This window comes from Galeopterus variegatus, unplaced genomic scaffold (genome assembly GCF_000696425.1).
Source record: "Galeopterus variegatus unplaced genomic scaffold, G_variegatus-3.0.2 Scaffold3422, whole genome shotgun sequence".
Taxonomy (NCBI): domain Eukaryota; kingdom Metazoa; phylum Chordata; class Mammalia; order Dermoptera; family Cynocephalidae; genus Galeopterus; species Galeopterus variegatus.
Window position 1 is genome coordinate 89,498 of NW_007729533.1, and position 14,118 is coordinate 103,615.

A 14,118-nucleotide genomic window follows, 5' to 3' on the forward strand; every position below is an offset into this window, starting at 1 on the left:
ATTTTCTCTGTTGTCTGTTGGCCACTTGCATGTCTTCCTTTAAGAAATGTGTCTATTCAGATCCTTTGACCATTTTTAAATTGGATTACTTGTGTTTTTAGTGTTAAGTTGTTTGAGTTCCTTGTATATTCTCGATATTAATCCCTTGTCAGATGCATAGTTTGCAAATATTTTCTCCCATTCTATAGGTTGTTTTTTCTCTCTGTGAATTGTTTCTTTTGCTCTCTGTTAATTATTTTTCTCTGTTTTAAATGTTTTTGTGTGCAGAACATTTTTAGTTTGATATAATTCCATTTGTTTATTCTGTCTGTGATGTTGGGGTCTTATTCATAAAGTCTTTGTCCACTCTTACTTCCTGAAGTGTTTCCCCTGTTTTTTCTTTTAGTAGTTTTATCATTTTAGGTCTTACACTTAAGCCTTTAATCCACTTTGAGTTGAGGCACAGGTCTATTTTCATTTTCCCACATGTAGATGTTTGGTTTTCCCAGCACCGTTTATTAAGGAGGCAGTCTTTTCCCCAATGTATATTCTTGTTGCCTTTGTCAAAGATCAGTTGGCCATGAGTACATGGGTTGAATTCTGGGTTCTCTGTTCTGTTTCATTGGTCCAAGTGTCTGTTTTTATGCCAGTACCATGCTGTATTACTTTAGTAATAGTTACTATAGCTTTGTAGTATAATTTGAAGTAGGGAAGTGTTATGCCTCCAGCTTTATTTTATTTTACTTTATTTTGCTCAGGATTGCTTTGCCTATTTAGGGTCTTTTCTTGTTCCGTATGAATTTTAGGATTGTTTTTTATATTTCTGTGAAGAATGTCATTGGTATTTTGACGGGGAGTGCATTGAATCTGTAGATCATTTTGGGTAGTATGGACATTTTCACAATATTAATTCTTCTAATCCAAGAGCATGCAATTTCTTTCCACATTTTTGTATCTTCTTTAATTTCTTTCAGGAGTGTTTTGTAGTCCTCATTGTAGAGCTCTTTTACCTTGTTGGTAAAACTGATTCCAAAGTTTTTTTTTTTTTTTTTTTTTTGGTGACTATTGTAAATGGGCTTGCTTTCTTGATTTCTTTTTCTGCTAGTTCATTATTGATGTATAAAGACATTACTGATTTTTGTGTGTTGGTTTTGTATCCTGCCACATTACTGAAATTATTTATCAGCTCTAAGAGTTTTTTGGTAGAGTCTTTAGGTTTTTGTGCATATAGGACCATGTCATCTGCAAACAGGGCAATTTGACTTTGTATTTTCCAGTGTGGATGCCATTTATTTCTTTCCCTTGCCTGATTGCTCTGCCTCAAACTTCCAGTACTACATTAAATAGTAGTGGTGACAGACATCCTTGTCTTTACCCGTTCTTGGAGGAAATGCTTTCAACTTTCTCTTGTTCAAGATGATGTTAGCTATGGGTTTGTCATAAATGGCCTTTATTATGTTGAGATACTTTATTTCTATATCTAATTTGTTGATAGTTTTTATCATGAAGGGTGTTGAATTTTATTAAATGCTTTTTCTGTATCTATTGAGATGATCATATGGTTTTTGTTGATGTGATATATCAAATTTATTGTTTTGCATATGTTGAATTATCCTTGCATCCCTGAGATAAATTCTATTTGATCATGGTGTATTACCTTTTTGATGTGCTCTTGAATTCCATTTACTAGGATTTTGTTGAGAATTTTTACATCTATGTTCATCAGAGATATTGGCCTGTACTTTTCTAGTAGATTTCCTGGGATTTTCTTTGTTGGGATACTGCTGATTACTGAGTCAATCTCATTACTTGTTATTTGTCTGTTCAGGTTTCTATTTCTTCTTGCTTCAGTCTTGGTAGGTTGCATGTGTCCAGAAATTTTCCATTTCCTCCAGATTCTCAACTCAAATTTGTTGGTGTATAGTTGTTCATAATAGTCTCTAATAATTTTTTGTATTTCTGTGATATCATTTGTAGTGTCTCCTTTTTCATTTCTGATTTTCATTATATAGGTCTCCTCTTTTTTTCTTAGTCTAGCTAATGGTTTGTCAATTTTGTTTATCTTTTCAAAAAGCCAACTTTTGTTTCATCAATCTTTGTTATTACTATTATTTTCTTTTTGGTCCATATTTCACCTAGTTGTGCTCTGATCTTTATTATTTATCTTCATCTACAAATTTTGGGATTAAATTGTTCTTGCTTTTCTAGTTCCTTGAGACACAATATTTAATTTGTTTATTTGAAATCTTTTTACTTTTTTATGCTAGCACTTATTGTAATAAACTTCTCTCTTAGTACTACTTTTGCAGTTGGTTAGAGCACAGACTTATAACACCTCAGTTGGTTAGTAGTGCTTTTACAGTATCCCATAGGTTTTGGTATGATGTGCTTCCATTTTCATTTGTTTCAATAATTAATTTTTATTTCCTGCTTAATTTCTTTTTTGGCCCATTGGTCTTTCAAGAGCATGTTGTTTAATTTCCATGTGTTTGTACAGTGTCTAAAGTTTCATTTGTTATTGACTTTTAGTTTTATTTTGTTTTGGTCTGAAAAGATACTTGATTTGATTTCAATTATTTTAAATTTTTTGAGACTTGATTTGTGGCCTAACATGTAGTCTATCCTGGCGAATGATCTACATGTGATGAGAAAAAGATATATTCTGCAGTTGCTGGATGAGATGTTCTGTAAATATCTATCAAGTCCATTTGGTCTATGGTGCAGTTTAAATCCAATATTTCTTTGTTGATTTTTTTGTCTAGATGATCTCTCCAATGCTGAGAGAATGCTGTTAAAGTCCCTATTATTGTATTGGGGTTTACTTCTTTCTTCAGATCCAATAATATTTGCTTTTTTATCTGGGTCCTCTGATGTCAAGTGCATATATATTACCAATTGTTATGTCCTCTAGCTGAATTGATCCCTTTATCATTATCTAATGTCCTTGTCTCTTTTTATAGTTTTTGGTTTAAAGTCTATTTTATCTGATATAAATATAGCTACTCTTTCTCATTTTGGGTTCCCATTTGTATGGAATATATTTTTCCATCCCTTTATTATTAGTTTATGTGTGTCTTTACAGATGAAGTAAGTTTCTTGTAGGCAGCATATAGTTGGGTCTTTTTTTGTAATCCATTAAGCCAGTCTATGTCTTTTAAATAGGGAATTTAATCTATTTACAAAGTTGTTATTGAAAAGTATTGCCTTACTCCTTCCATTTTATTAATTTTTAGGGTTGTTTTATATATCTTTTTTGTTCCTTTCTTTCTCTTTAATTTTTTGTCTTTGCTGTTTTGGGGTGTGTGTGTGTGTGTGTGTGTGTGTGTGTTCTTTCTCATTTGTGTATCTGCTCTACCAGTAAGTTTCATTCTTTCAAATGTTATCATGATGGTAGTTATCATTCTTTTGCTTCCAGATGTAGGACTCCGTTAAGGATTTCTTAATCCTTAATGAGCCAGTCTCATGGCAGTGAATTCCCACAGTTTTTGTTTGTCTGGGAAAGACTCTGTTTCTCCTTCATTCTGAAGCATAGCTTTGCTGTGTATAGTATTCTTGGGTGGCAGGTTTTTTTCTTTCAGCACCTTGAATATTATCTCACTCTCTCCTGGCCTATATGATTTCTGCTGAGAAATCTGCTGTTCATCTGATAGGGATTCCCTTGCAGGTGACTTGATGCTTTTCTCTTGCTGTTTTCAAAATTTCCTCTTTGTTTTGACTTTTGACAATTTGACTACAATGTGTCTCAGAGATGAGATTTTAGAGTTAAATCTGTTTGGGGATCTTTGATCCTCTTGCAGCTAAAAGCCCATATCTCTCCCAATACTTGAGGAGTTTAAAGCTATTATTTTGTTTAATAGGTTTTCAGTGACTTTTCCATTCTCTTTCCCTTCTGGAACACCCACAACATGATATTTGTATGCATAAAATTGTCCATAGATGTCATAGGCTTTCTTCATTCTTTTTTACTTTTATTTATTTATTTTCTGTCCAAGTTGTTTCGAAAACCTGTCTTTATGTTCAGAAATTCCTACTTCTGCTTGATCTAGCCTGTTGCTTAAGCACTAAGTTGTATTTTTTAAATTTCATTTAATTAATTCCTCAGTTCCAAGATTTGTTTGTTTGTTTGTTTGTTTTGTATGGTATCTATCTCTTTGAATTTCTCCTTCAGATCCTGAATTGTTTTTCTCATTTTGTTGTGTCATTTATCTGTATTTTCTTACATCTTGTTGAGTTTCCTTAAGATTATTATTTGGAATTCTTTTTCAGGCAATGGTGTGCATTATGGTAATCTTAATCCATGGTAACCCCAAGCCTAGGTTTCTGTATTGGATTAAATTATGTCCCCCCAAAACTCATTGAAGCTTGAGTTGTGTTCCCCAAGTTTTATGGATTAGAAACTTGGCCCCCACTGTGACTGTTAAGAGGGTGGGAAGTCCTATTATTGTTATTGAAAGGTGGAGCCTTGAAGAAGTGATTGGACTGTAGGACCATGCCATAGTGAATGGATTAAAAATGGCGGTCAGGGGTGTGGTTCTGAGGGCTTTAAAAGAAGAGGAGAGTCTGTCTTTCTCTCTCTGCTCTCTCTGCTTCCACTATCTTGCAATGTGAGACCTCTGGGCCACTGTCACCACCACCAGATGGACTTTGGAATTCCCAGCCTCAGAAACTGTAAGCAGTAAATGTTGTTTTTCTTTTTCTTTTTTCTTTTTTTTGTCTTTTGTCTTTTTCCGTGTCCGGCAACGGATCGCAACCCTCAGTGTTGCCCCCGTACCGGACCGGGGACCGGCAACGGGATCGCAACCCTCGGTGTTGCTCCCGCGCCTCGCTCAGCCAGTGAGCGGGAACCGGTCTGTATGTGGGATCCGAACCCTCGGGCGGGAGCGCCGCCGCGCTTCCCAAGCGGCGCACTATCCAGTGCGCCACCGGGCCGGCCCTTGTTTTTCTTTATAATTACCCAGTTCCACGTATTTTGTTATAAGCAACACAGAATGAACTAATATAGTTTCCCTTTCAAGAATGTATCCTAGGAAATGCTACTAACAGAAATGATGGAGAAAAAGAGATCATGCTTAGATAATAGCAGTTAACCATAGGAACTCAGAGGAAAATTCCTTCTGCTGAGAGCTTGAGTAGGACTGCCATTGCTGGGTGACCAGTGAAAAGGCAGACATTATGATATTTGGGCTCTCTGTAAAGGTAAATAAATTAGAAAAAGATCAAAAAGAGTCTTAAAATGTATGGAGTAGTTTATTTTAAAAGGTTCTCATTAGGGGGGTACCGAGTATTAAAAGCCCTTTCTTCTAAAGAAAAATTTCAAATATGGACAAAATAGTTCTCCCTAGGTTCTCTTTATGAGAAAATTATGATCTGAATGTGATGATGATTTCAATAAAGGCCAAACACTTCTTGATAAGTAAAATTTATTTTCAGCAAAAGAGAAAATTCTACAAAACTATTAAAATTAACTCTATTGTTTGTGTCCATTTCTATGTCAAGTACCAGTGTTGAAAACATTCAGTGCTGTGAATCCGCACTACTGAAAAGAGATTATTGAAATAAATAAGAAGTGAGTTATGTGATTTTAAAAAATATACCTTGCACTCATTTAGAAGGTATTTGGAAGTAAAAATTGAGCTCCTTTTAATTAAAAATTGTATCATCTGAACAATCTAATGTAAAACATATAATCAAATATTTTTACAAATGTTTGGCATTTTGTTGAAGCCATCAAGGTTCCACTGTAATACTGAATGTGCAGTTAGTAGAAAAAGGGGTGGTGAGGGAGGGAGGGATCCTGGGAAAAATGGAATAAGTGACAAAATGGAAGAATAACACCAAAGGAGAGGGCAAGAGATGGGACAGCAAAATGAGAAAGGGAGAAGGGCAAGAACATTGAAAAAGGAAAGAGGGGGTGAACTTGGTAAATTCTGCCACTTTCCTGGGGGGAAAAGGATGTTGAGGGGAAAAATGGAATTTGCTAAAATGGGAGTGATATAGATACTAAAACACTTGACATAGGGCTAAAGAAAGGGAACAGGAAATCTCGTGCACAGGCTGTTCTCCTCTCTCTACGGTCTGTACATTTTGCACCTCCCTGGCCTTGACTGGCCTCTCTGTTCTGTTCAAGTGAACCCTGTGTTCCTCTCTGAACAAACTGTAGCCAAAAAGATGTTAAATGTTCATGTAAATCAGTTGCGTGTGTGTTGTCAGAGCTTGGTCTCTCCCAGGCTGTCTCTAGACACTTAGGAATTTCTCACTGGCAACCAGAGTAACCAGGGTTACTCACAAATCACTTGGTGAATGGAGGTAATGGGGAAGAATCTTAAAGACAGGATAAAGCTAGGCAGAGAGTGGCCTCCTGCAACAATCTAAGGCCTTTAAGAACAGCTCTGCTTGCTGCTAGTCCTCATCCCACACTGGGAGACGCAAGAGGAAGAGTACAGTGCTGAACCCTGAGTGAGTCAGGGAGTGATGAGAGAGAGAGAGAAAGAGAGAGAGAGAAGCACAAGCATGTTCTTCCCATGTTCTTTATTCATTTATCACTGCACCTTATTCCACTTCTCAAGGATTCAGAGTCACTGAACTTTCCCTTTAGGATTCCAGGCAGAATCTCTTCTCTGCGCGTGAATCTGGACTCAAAGCCATATAGGGTGTAAGTAGGCCCAGTGAAGGAAGTGAAGCTTGAAGACTGCAGGAGTCCTAATGTTCCCCATTAGTTGGGCACCAGGATGGCCCCCTACAACTTCTTCCTACCTTTTTCTCACCTAATCCTTCTTCCATGGAGAAAACAATAATTGTCTCTGAATCATCCCCAACCTGAGCATCAAGGGTATGTTGGAAAGCTTGGGTAATTAAGTAGAAATATTGGGAATGTGCTGAAAAAAACCTTCTGGGTCTAACCGGTTGTTTGATTTCATTACCCACTGTAAAGGTGGTTCTTGACATAGAAGCTTCCTTGGTGTTCCATATGTTTGTGTGTCAGACAAAAAGAAAAGAGGTGAGTGAGTGCCTGCACCCTTCTCTGCACACCAGAGGCTGATGGCATTGGGGAGGAGCTATGGCTTGACCTCATACAAAGAGTTGAAACTAATAGTCCAACCCCAAGTGGGTGGTCTCCTCTTTATTTCCTTTGACAGAAACCGCCTGTTGCGTGATGCAGTGTGGGTGTCCTCAGGGGTAGCTACCTGCGTTTGCATACTTCCTGACTGACGGAACCCTCCTGCCAGTGCCTCAGGGCCAGGGCGGTGAGTGTCAGTGGGAGGAGTCACCAAGTTTCATTTCCTTGCTGGTTGGAGACTTGCAGCCACAACCGCTCCTCTCACTGAGGAGAAAGCGTGAGGAGCTGCTGAATCTGTCTCTCTCTCTGTCTCTGCCTCTTTCCCACAGTACCTGGCAGGGGTTGAGTGGATGTGAAGGACGCGAATGGGCAGAGGAGAAATCCTAGAAAGAAAGATGAGCACCCGGGACCTCTCAGATCTGTGGAGCAGATCGGATGGAGACGCTGAGCTGCTGCAGGACTTGGGGTAAGAGAGCAGATCTCTTCAAAGTGCTTCTGGGCAGATGTTAACTGCCCACTCCCACCCGAATGCACTCTTTGATTAATGATTATCTTCAGCATTCGTTTTTCTCTGCCGCCCCATATTCTATCCTTCCCACTTTATTCATTTGTGTCTGTTACGTATCTTTCTGTTTGGGACTAATTCCATTGTAAAAGCCTATCTTACTTTTCCAGATGTGAAAACAGGTAGGTGGAGAAAATAGGACAAAAATTAAATGTTGGATATTCTTTGAGAATAGGGATAGAATTGGGTTGTATGAGCTGCTTTTGCTTGGTTTCTTTGATATTGCTCTGGTTTATGCATAAATGTGCTGTTAAAGAGTTTTGAGTTATGGACAGTAAGAAGACTGTGTTGCTGGTAAGATAAACAGAAAAGCACACCCTACTGCATGTGAAAGGGACTTTTTCAAAACAGAGAGAATGAGGAAGTTTCTGTAGAAATCTCACTTATGGGTTTCCTTCTGACACTGTATTTGTGAGCTGTAGTATGTATGCATGTCTGTAGGAGCAACTTTGAGCCTTTTAAATACCAATTCAGGGAGAATATAAAATTTCTGACTCAAACAGGTAAGTTTAGGTACATGGAGTCATCAAAGCCCTGTCTTTAAGAAGGGACCTAAATGAGATGACTCATCAGGGTATTTAATAAAAGAAGCACACATTACACAAGAGAGGAATACGGGATTTCTTTGAGAAACTTAACCTTACATCTAAAGCACTGGGAATATCCTGATGAGGCTGATTTTGACACCTCTGCTTCAGGAGGGCAAACCTGTACCTCTGCCTGGATAAATATCTCTAAATCTTCACAACAACTTAATGACATTGAAACTGTTGTCATCTCCATTTCATAAAGAACAAAAAAGAGCACAAAACAAGTTTGAATAACTTATCAGCCACACATCAATCAAATGACAAAGCTGGGATTCCAACCTGCAAAAGTCTTGTCCTTAACTAGAAAAAAAAAAAAAAAGAAATAGAGATAAAATCTCTTTGGGTTAAGTCTGCAGATTGTGTCTTTTTGTGTTGTGTTACTGTAAAAAGTTCCCAATAGTACCCTTCTTTACATTTTAAAATTGAGGTCTCAGAATTGAACTGTACCTTCATATGGCAAATCAGATATAACAGCTAGAATTTTCATTCAAGGGAACACCCCTTATTAGGAAGTCAGAATTCCAAGATGTCTCTATCCTTTTGGATTGAAACCCCAAACAGAAGAGGTAAAAGGCTCCCAGAGAAGAAGAGAGATAGAGGAGATATTCAATTCTGATCCTTTAATTTAGCAAACAATACTTGAACCCAAACTCTACTTGTGTGCTGTTGGTACACACTTATATGACAAAGATCAATTAGACAACCAGGATCCCCAAAGCAGGAAGTGACCACAGATAAACCCCACAGGGAAAATAGAACTATGCCTTCCCTCCATGTGCAAAGAATAGACATTCAATACAAAACCCAGAGTCATGCACACACATAAAGATTCGTCTATGTCCAGAAATCTCTATTTCAGAAGGCCTGGAAATCTTTCAAACATGTGAGGATCATTTCCATAATAATGAACCCCTGCAAATATCTGGGGACACTGCTCTTTCGTCCTAATTCTCAACCTTGACTGTGCACTAGAACAAACCAAGAAGTTTTTAAAAATTCCTGGTGTCCAGGTTTGCATATCAGACAAATGATGTCAGTATCTCTGGAGGAGAGGGTTTTCTTTTAAAATTCTCCAAGTGATTCCACAATGAGACTGAGGTTGGGGATTCACTGCATAGAATATATATTCACCAAAAGTGTTGAGTAAATGTGGCTTTATTTTTCATTTTGAGTCTGTTGGGTGTGTACTTGAATCTTAAAAACCACTAATAAATGTTAGCATTTTGTTGGTTGGTTTGGGGACATTTTGGTTAACAACCTTAATGAAGTATATTTCACATATTATAAAACTCATCCATTTTGAGTGTACAATTCAATAATTCTTAGCAACTTTAAAGAGTGGTACAACCATTACCATAATCAGTTTTAAAACATTTTTATTCTTCCTCCCAAAAGAACTCCCAGTTGCATGGTTTATTTAAACATACTCAGTGATGAGCTGGAATACCACCTGGGGTGCGGCAATGAGGTGGAGGAAGCCCTGCTTTCTAGAATTTGCCTAATTTCCAGGTATAAATACTCCCATCATGGACAACTTCAATCTGCCAAGAATTTAACATTCAGCTTGCAAAATCAGATATTTAATAATGAAACTGACCCAGTACTTGTCCCTCCAGCACATCACTTACATACTTTTCATAGGTAATAGTTTCAGAAATTTTGACAATAACTTGTTTCCTCTGGCAGAATTCTGAATATAAATAAAACTTTTTCTTTGAAACTTTAACCCACTGGCGAGGTATGATCTGTACCAAACCTGATTAATTCAGTTTGTTAAAAGCCCCATAAGAACAAAATGATTTAATGTAGTTGATAGATAAAAGGTGGCTGGTTTTAATGACGTAATTTTAAAATTATTTTTAATAGGTTATTTGAGTATTTAAATTCTTATATTTACGTTTTTGATAGAAATAAACAGATAATGTAGTAGTTAAATTAGAGAGGTATCATAAGTCTCTGTTCTTGGGTCCCTATTTTTCTTCAGGCTCTGGAATGCGTAAGTCCTGTACATTGACCCTGAACTGCAGCAAATCCATCGCTTGCTTTTCAAGAACATACATGACTTGTTCGGAGCACAGGTTTATTTTCTAAAGTACCTAAATCAAGCAACTCAGATGCATTTCCATGTCTCATTTATCTATGTATTTTTATACAGAAAAAAAATTTACTTCTTACAGTTTGGGAGGCTGGGAAGTCCATGGTCTAGGGTGTACATCTGGTGAGGGCCTTCATCTGGGTTGGGGCGCTGTACAGGGTCCCATGTTGACCAGGGCATCACATGGCAAGAATTGCCGGAGCAACAGAGCCCATGTCTCATTTATAGAGTGTCAGTCTAAAAATATTTATTTTCTTTCATTCTAAATGCATTAATATGTCCAAAAGCAAAGAAGAAACAAAACCATCTTAAATCGTTGCTCAGTTTCCTTCTACTTTGACAGTATGGGATTGGGGGGGAGGAGGTAGGGAGTGGGGCAGGGTACTGGGCGAGGGTTGTGGAGAATGGTGGGTGAGAAGAGGTGGGCTGGGGACAGTGGTCATGCCATTTGCTACTTTCAAAATGAAGAAATGGAAAAATAAAAAAAGTAATAGATATAAGAGATATCACATAGGTAACAAACTGGTATAGAATTGCTAGTCAGTTAATTATTTAAAATTCTGGCAATTCTTTGGCTATAGCAAAAGTTCCTACAAGATAATGTGGAAATAGTATTGTTATATATATAACTCCAGACACAAAAGGGATACTGTAAAATAACAACATTTTGGATAATTTTAAATTAAATATTCAAATTATGAAATCAGACATATTGCCTCAGGTGAGAAATATAGTAAGTATTCCTTTTTCATATACTTTCCTAAATCTCAAATTTTATAATAAAGTATCAGTTGTTTGGCTGGGTTTACCAGTGCCAAAAAACTAGATTTTAAGCTCTGGATATTTAAATAAATAAAAGTTCTTCAATTCTCTGCCCCTTAATCTTCACATAGAAGAGAAGGTTAGAGTAGAACAGAGATCAGCAAAACTTTTTTTTATAAAGGGCCAGGTAATAAATATTTTAAACTTTGCAGGCCTTCTGGTCTGCCACAACTACTCTCATCTGCCATTGCTGTGTAACGATTGCTAGAGAATACAGAAACAAATGACTGTGGTGATGTTCAAACAAAACATAACTCATGGACACTGAAACGTGGATTTCCTGTAATTTTCATGAGAAACAAAATATTTCTCTTCTTTTTTCCCGCAAGCATTTCAAAATGTACAACTATTCTTGGCTCTCAGTTCATACTAAAACAGGTGGCTGGCAGGAGGTGGTCCTCAGCTAGGGGTTTGCTGACCTCGGAAATAAATGACGATAAACAAAATGAGCCCCTATTATGAGGCAGACATTTTTCATCACTAGCTCTGGACTTCAAAAGGCATTAGTGTTCTAACTTCACATATGAGGAGATTCAAGAGCAGAGAAATCAGGTTTCCTGAAGTTTCAGAATATCTGGGTCCAGAGCCCATGCTTATTTCACAAACCAGTTGTGATAGTTATTATTTATTGACCACCTAGTATGAGCCAGCACCATGCCATTCGTATGTATTGTCATTTAGCTTTCATAATGACACTTTCAATATGGTCTTACCATACTCATTTCATACATGCAAAGAGTGACTTCAAATAAGTTAAGTGCACTCTCCAGGTCACAGGCCTCTTGAGTAGTGGACCTGAGGGACATGGCTAGTAGCTTAACCAGGAGCTGAGGTCCTTTCCACTGTGCTATGCTACTTCACAGAGCCCACTGACCAAAGGCACACATTCTAATAATGGAAATTAGGAATTATTAGATGCTTACCATGTGCCAGGCACTATTTTAAGCCCTTTGCATGTATGAACTTATTTAATTCCCACACCACTGTGAGATATTATTACTAGTGTGATCCTTATTTACATATGAGAAAAGTGAAGGACAGAGTTTTTATCACATGCCCAAGGTGACATGCTAGGAACCTTCAAATCCAGTTTAGCTCCAGAGCCCATGTGCTTGACTACTAATGTAACTTCCTGATTTTCATCAAACATCTCTCTTCTTATTATATTCGTGCGACTTATTAGTGCTTGTGCAAACCAAGAGAAGAAAAGAAATTTCTAAGATTACACAAGCAGAAAAGTTTATTATAAAAGACATTATTCTTTCTATTTTTCACTTAATTCACAAACACGTGCACACAAAGCCAGGAAAATATCCTAATAAATCAAGACCTTATTGAGTTCTGAGTAGATTTCATTTTCAGAACTATAAAAATTGAATAGGCTGAGAAAAATATAGTAAAGTCAAAACTTCAATGGGACCTGTTTATAGAGCTGTGACACCACCTGGAGCAATGAACCTTGTTCCTCTTCTGTGCACAATTCTGTAATCTTGGATTCCAAAAATGGAAGGTGATTCTTCTGTGGCTGTTTGATTGTATATAACCAGTGTGCAGTTCGATCTCTCCTTGACTTGAGTGAATTTCCTCTTTGGTTGTTGTGTTTTTCTGTTCCTCCTATGGTGACTTCCTTCTACTTACATCTGGAAATCTGTCGCACAGTTTCTCCACATTGGATGGGGTCATTTTGTTTCGTTCGTTCCCTCTTCCATTCATTTATAGATCTGTCTGTTGAATGATGACATTATTCAAGGCAGCGTGGGGGACATTAAAATAAGGAAGAAACGGCTGTGCAGAGACAGAGAGTGCACGTGCATGTGCAGTGAGAATGCAGCACAGTGTGGGCCGAGGGCTGTAACAGTGTCTAGTTAAGACACCCTATATATGGCAGGCAGGGAGGGAGACACTGGATGGGGAGAAGATGGCCTTGGCACTGATACGATTTTTGTCAGTTGAAGTCAGAAAATATGACATTTCATACAGGGAAAATGGCATAAATAAAAGAGTAAAAGTGGAAAAATACACAAGGATTCAGAAAATAAAAAGACCCCACGTAGACTCAGACCCACCCAGCCTCCAGGACCCATTTGGTCACCGAGCACCCAGCCTGGCTCTGGTCTCTCCCTCAGTCAGCCTCGTTCTGGGAGAAGCTTCCACCTGGCTTTCTTCTTGTAGTTGTACTTTCATAACCATACCCATAGACTTTTCTACTTATTTTATTTTTTAAAAAAGCCTGGGTTAATTTCTGGCTCCTACAAACTCCTCTAGATGGCATGTTTCTATTCTGAGCCCGTATACTTCTGCTCCTACTCCGGTATGGACTGCTGTGAACCAAGCACAGTCCCCATCCCAGGTCTCGATGGTGTGACTTGTTCAGCACCAGCTTCTCTGCAGACGTGCTCCCCGGCCCCCTGCCCAGTAGTGTTTGCCCCTTACCTGTTGTTAGACCTTCTTTGTTTAAAAGTGTTTTTAACTTAAAAAAGCATAACAGCAATAACTCAATTTGTTTTGATAACAGTATGATAGTTATTTAAGAGAATGTTACTTTCTAGACATATGTTGAATTATTTAGGGTTAAAGTGTCATGATATCTGTAATTTACCTTAAAACTGTTCATCCAAAAGTATATAAATAAAGAAAAAATATGTCAAAGGTTAAAAATTATTCAGCCTAAAATATGGGTATTATTTAAACGTGGGTATAATGTATACTATTATTTATACTATTTCTTACTTTCCTTATATCCAAAATTATTCATAATAAACAGTTAAAAATAATGGTAATGTATATTAATTACTGAAAATTTGGAAAAAAGAAAAGCACGAAACAAGTCAGCTGCATGATACTGCCTAAAATGACATTGTTAAATTTCTTTCCAGTCTTTTAAAAATATTTTTTTGGGCTGGCTGGTTAGCTCAGTTGGTAGTGGGTGGTGCTGACAACAACAATATCAAGGGTTCAGATCCCCTTACCAGCCAGCCACCAATATATATATATATATATATATATATTT

General features: G+C 37.4%; 1 protein-coding gene across 3 annotated transcripts in view; it reads left to right on the forward strand.

The window, feature by feature from the left end:
• The first annotated feature begins 6,733 nt into the window (after positions 1-6,733).
• DAPP1 (dual adaptor of phosphotyrosine and 3-phosphoinositides) overlaps positions 6,734-14,118 on the forward strand; it is a 62,485-nt gene continuing 55,100 nt past the window's right edge. For 2 of the 3 annotated variants that reach the window (XM_008585010.1, XM_008585012.1), the window contains exon 1: positions 7,313-7,502. In XM_008585010.1, the coding sequence (XP_008583232.1) occupies positions 7,402-7,502 (101 nt within the window). In that variant the 5' untranslated portion in view covers positions 7,313-7,401. Of the gene's footprint in view, positions 6,809-7,312; positions 7,503-14,118 lie in introns of those variants that run through there. The other variant, XM_008585011.1, reaches the window with a different exon arrangement.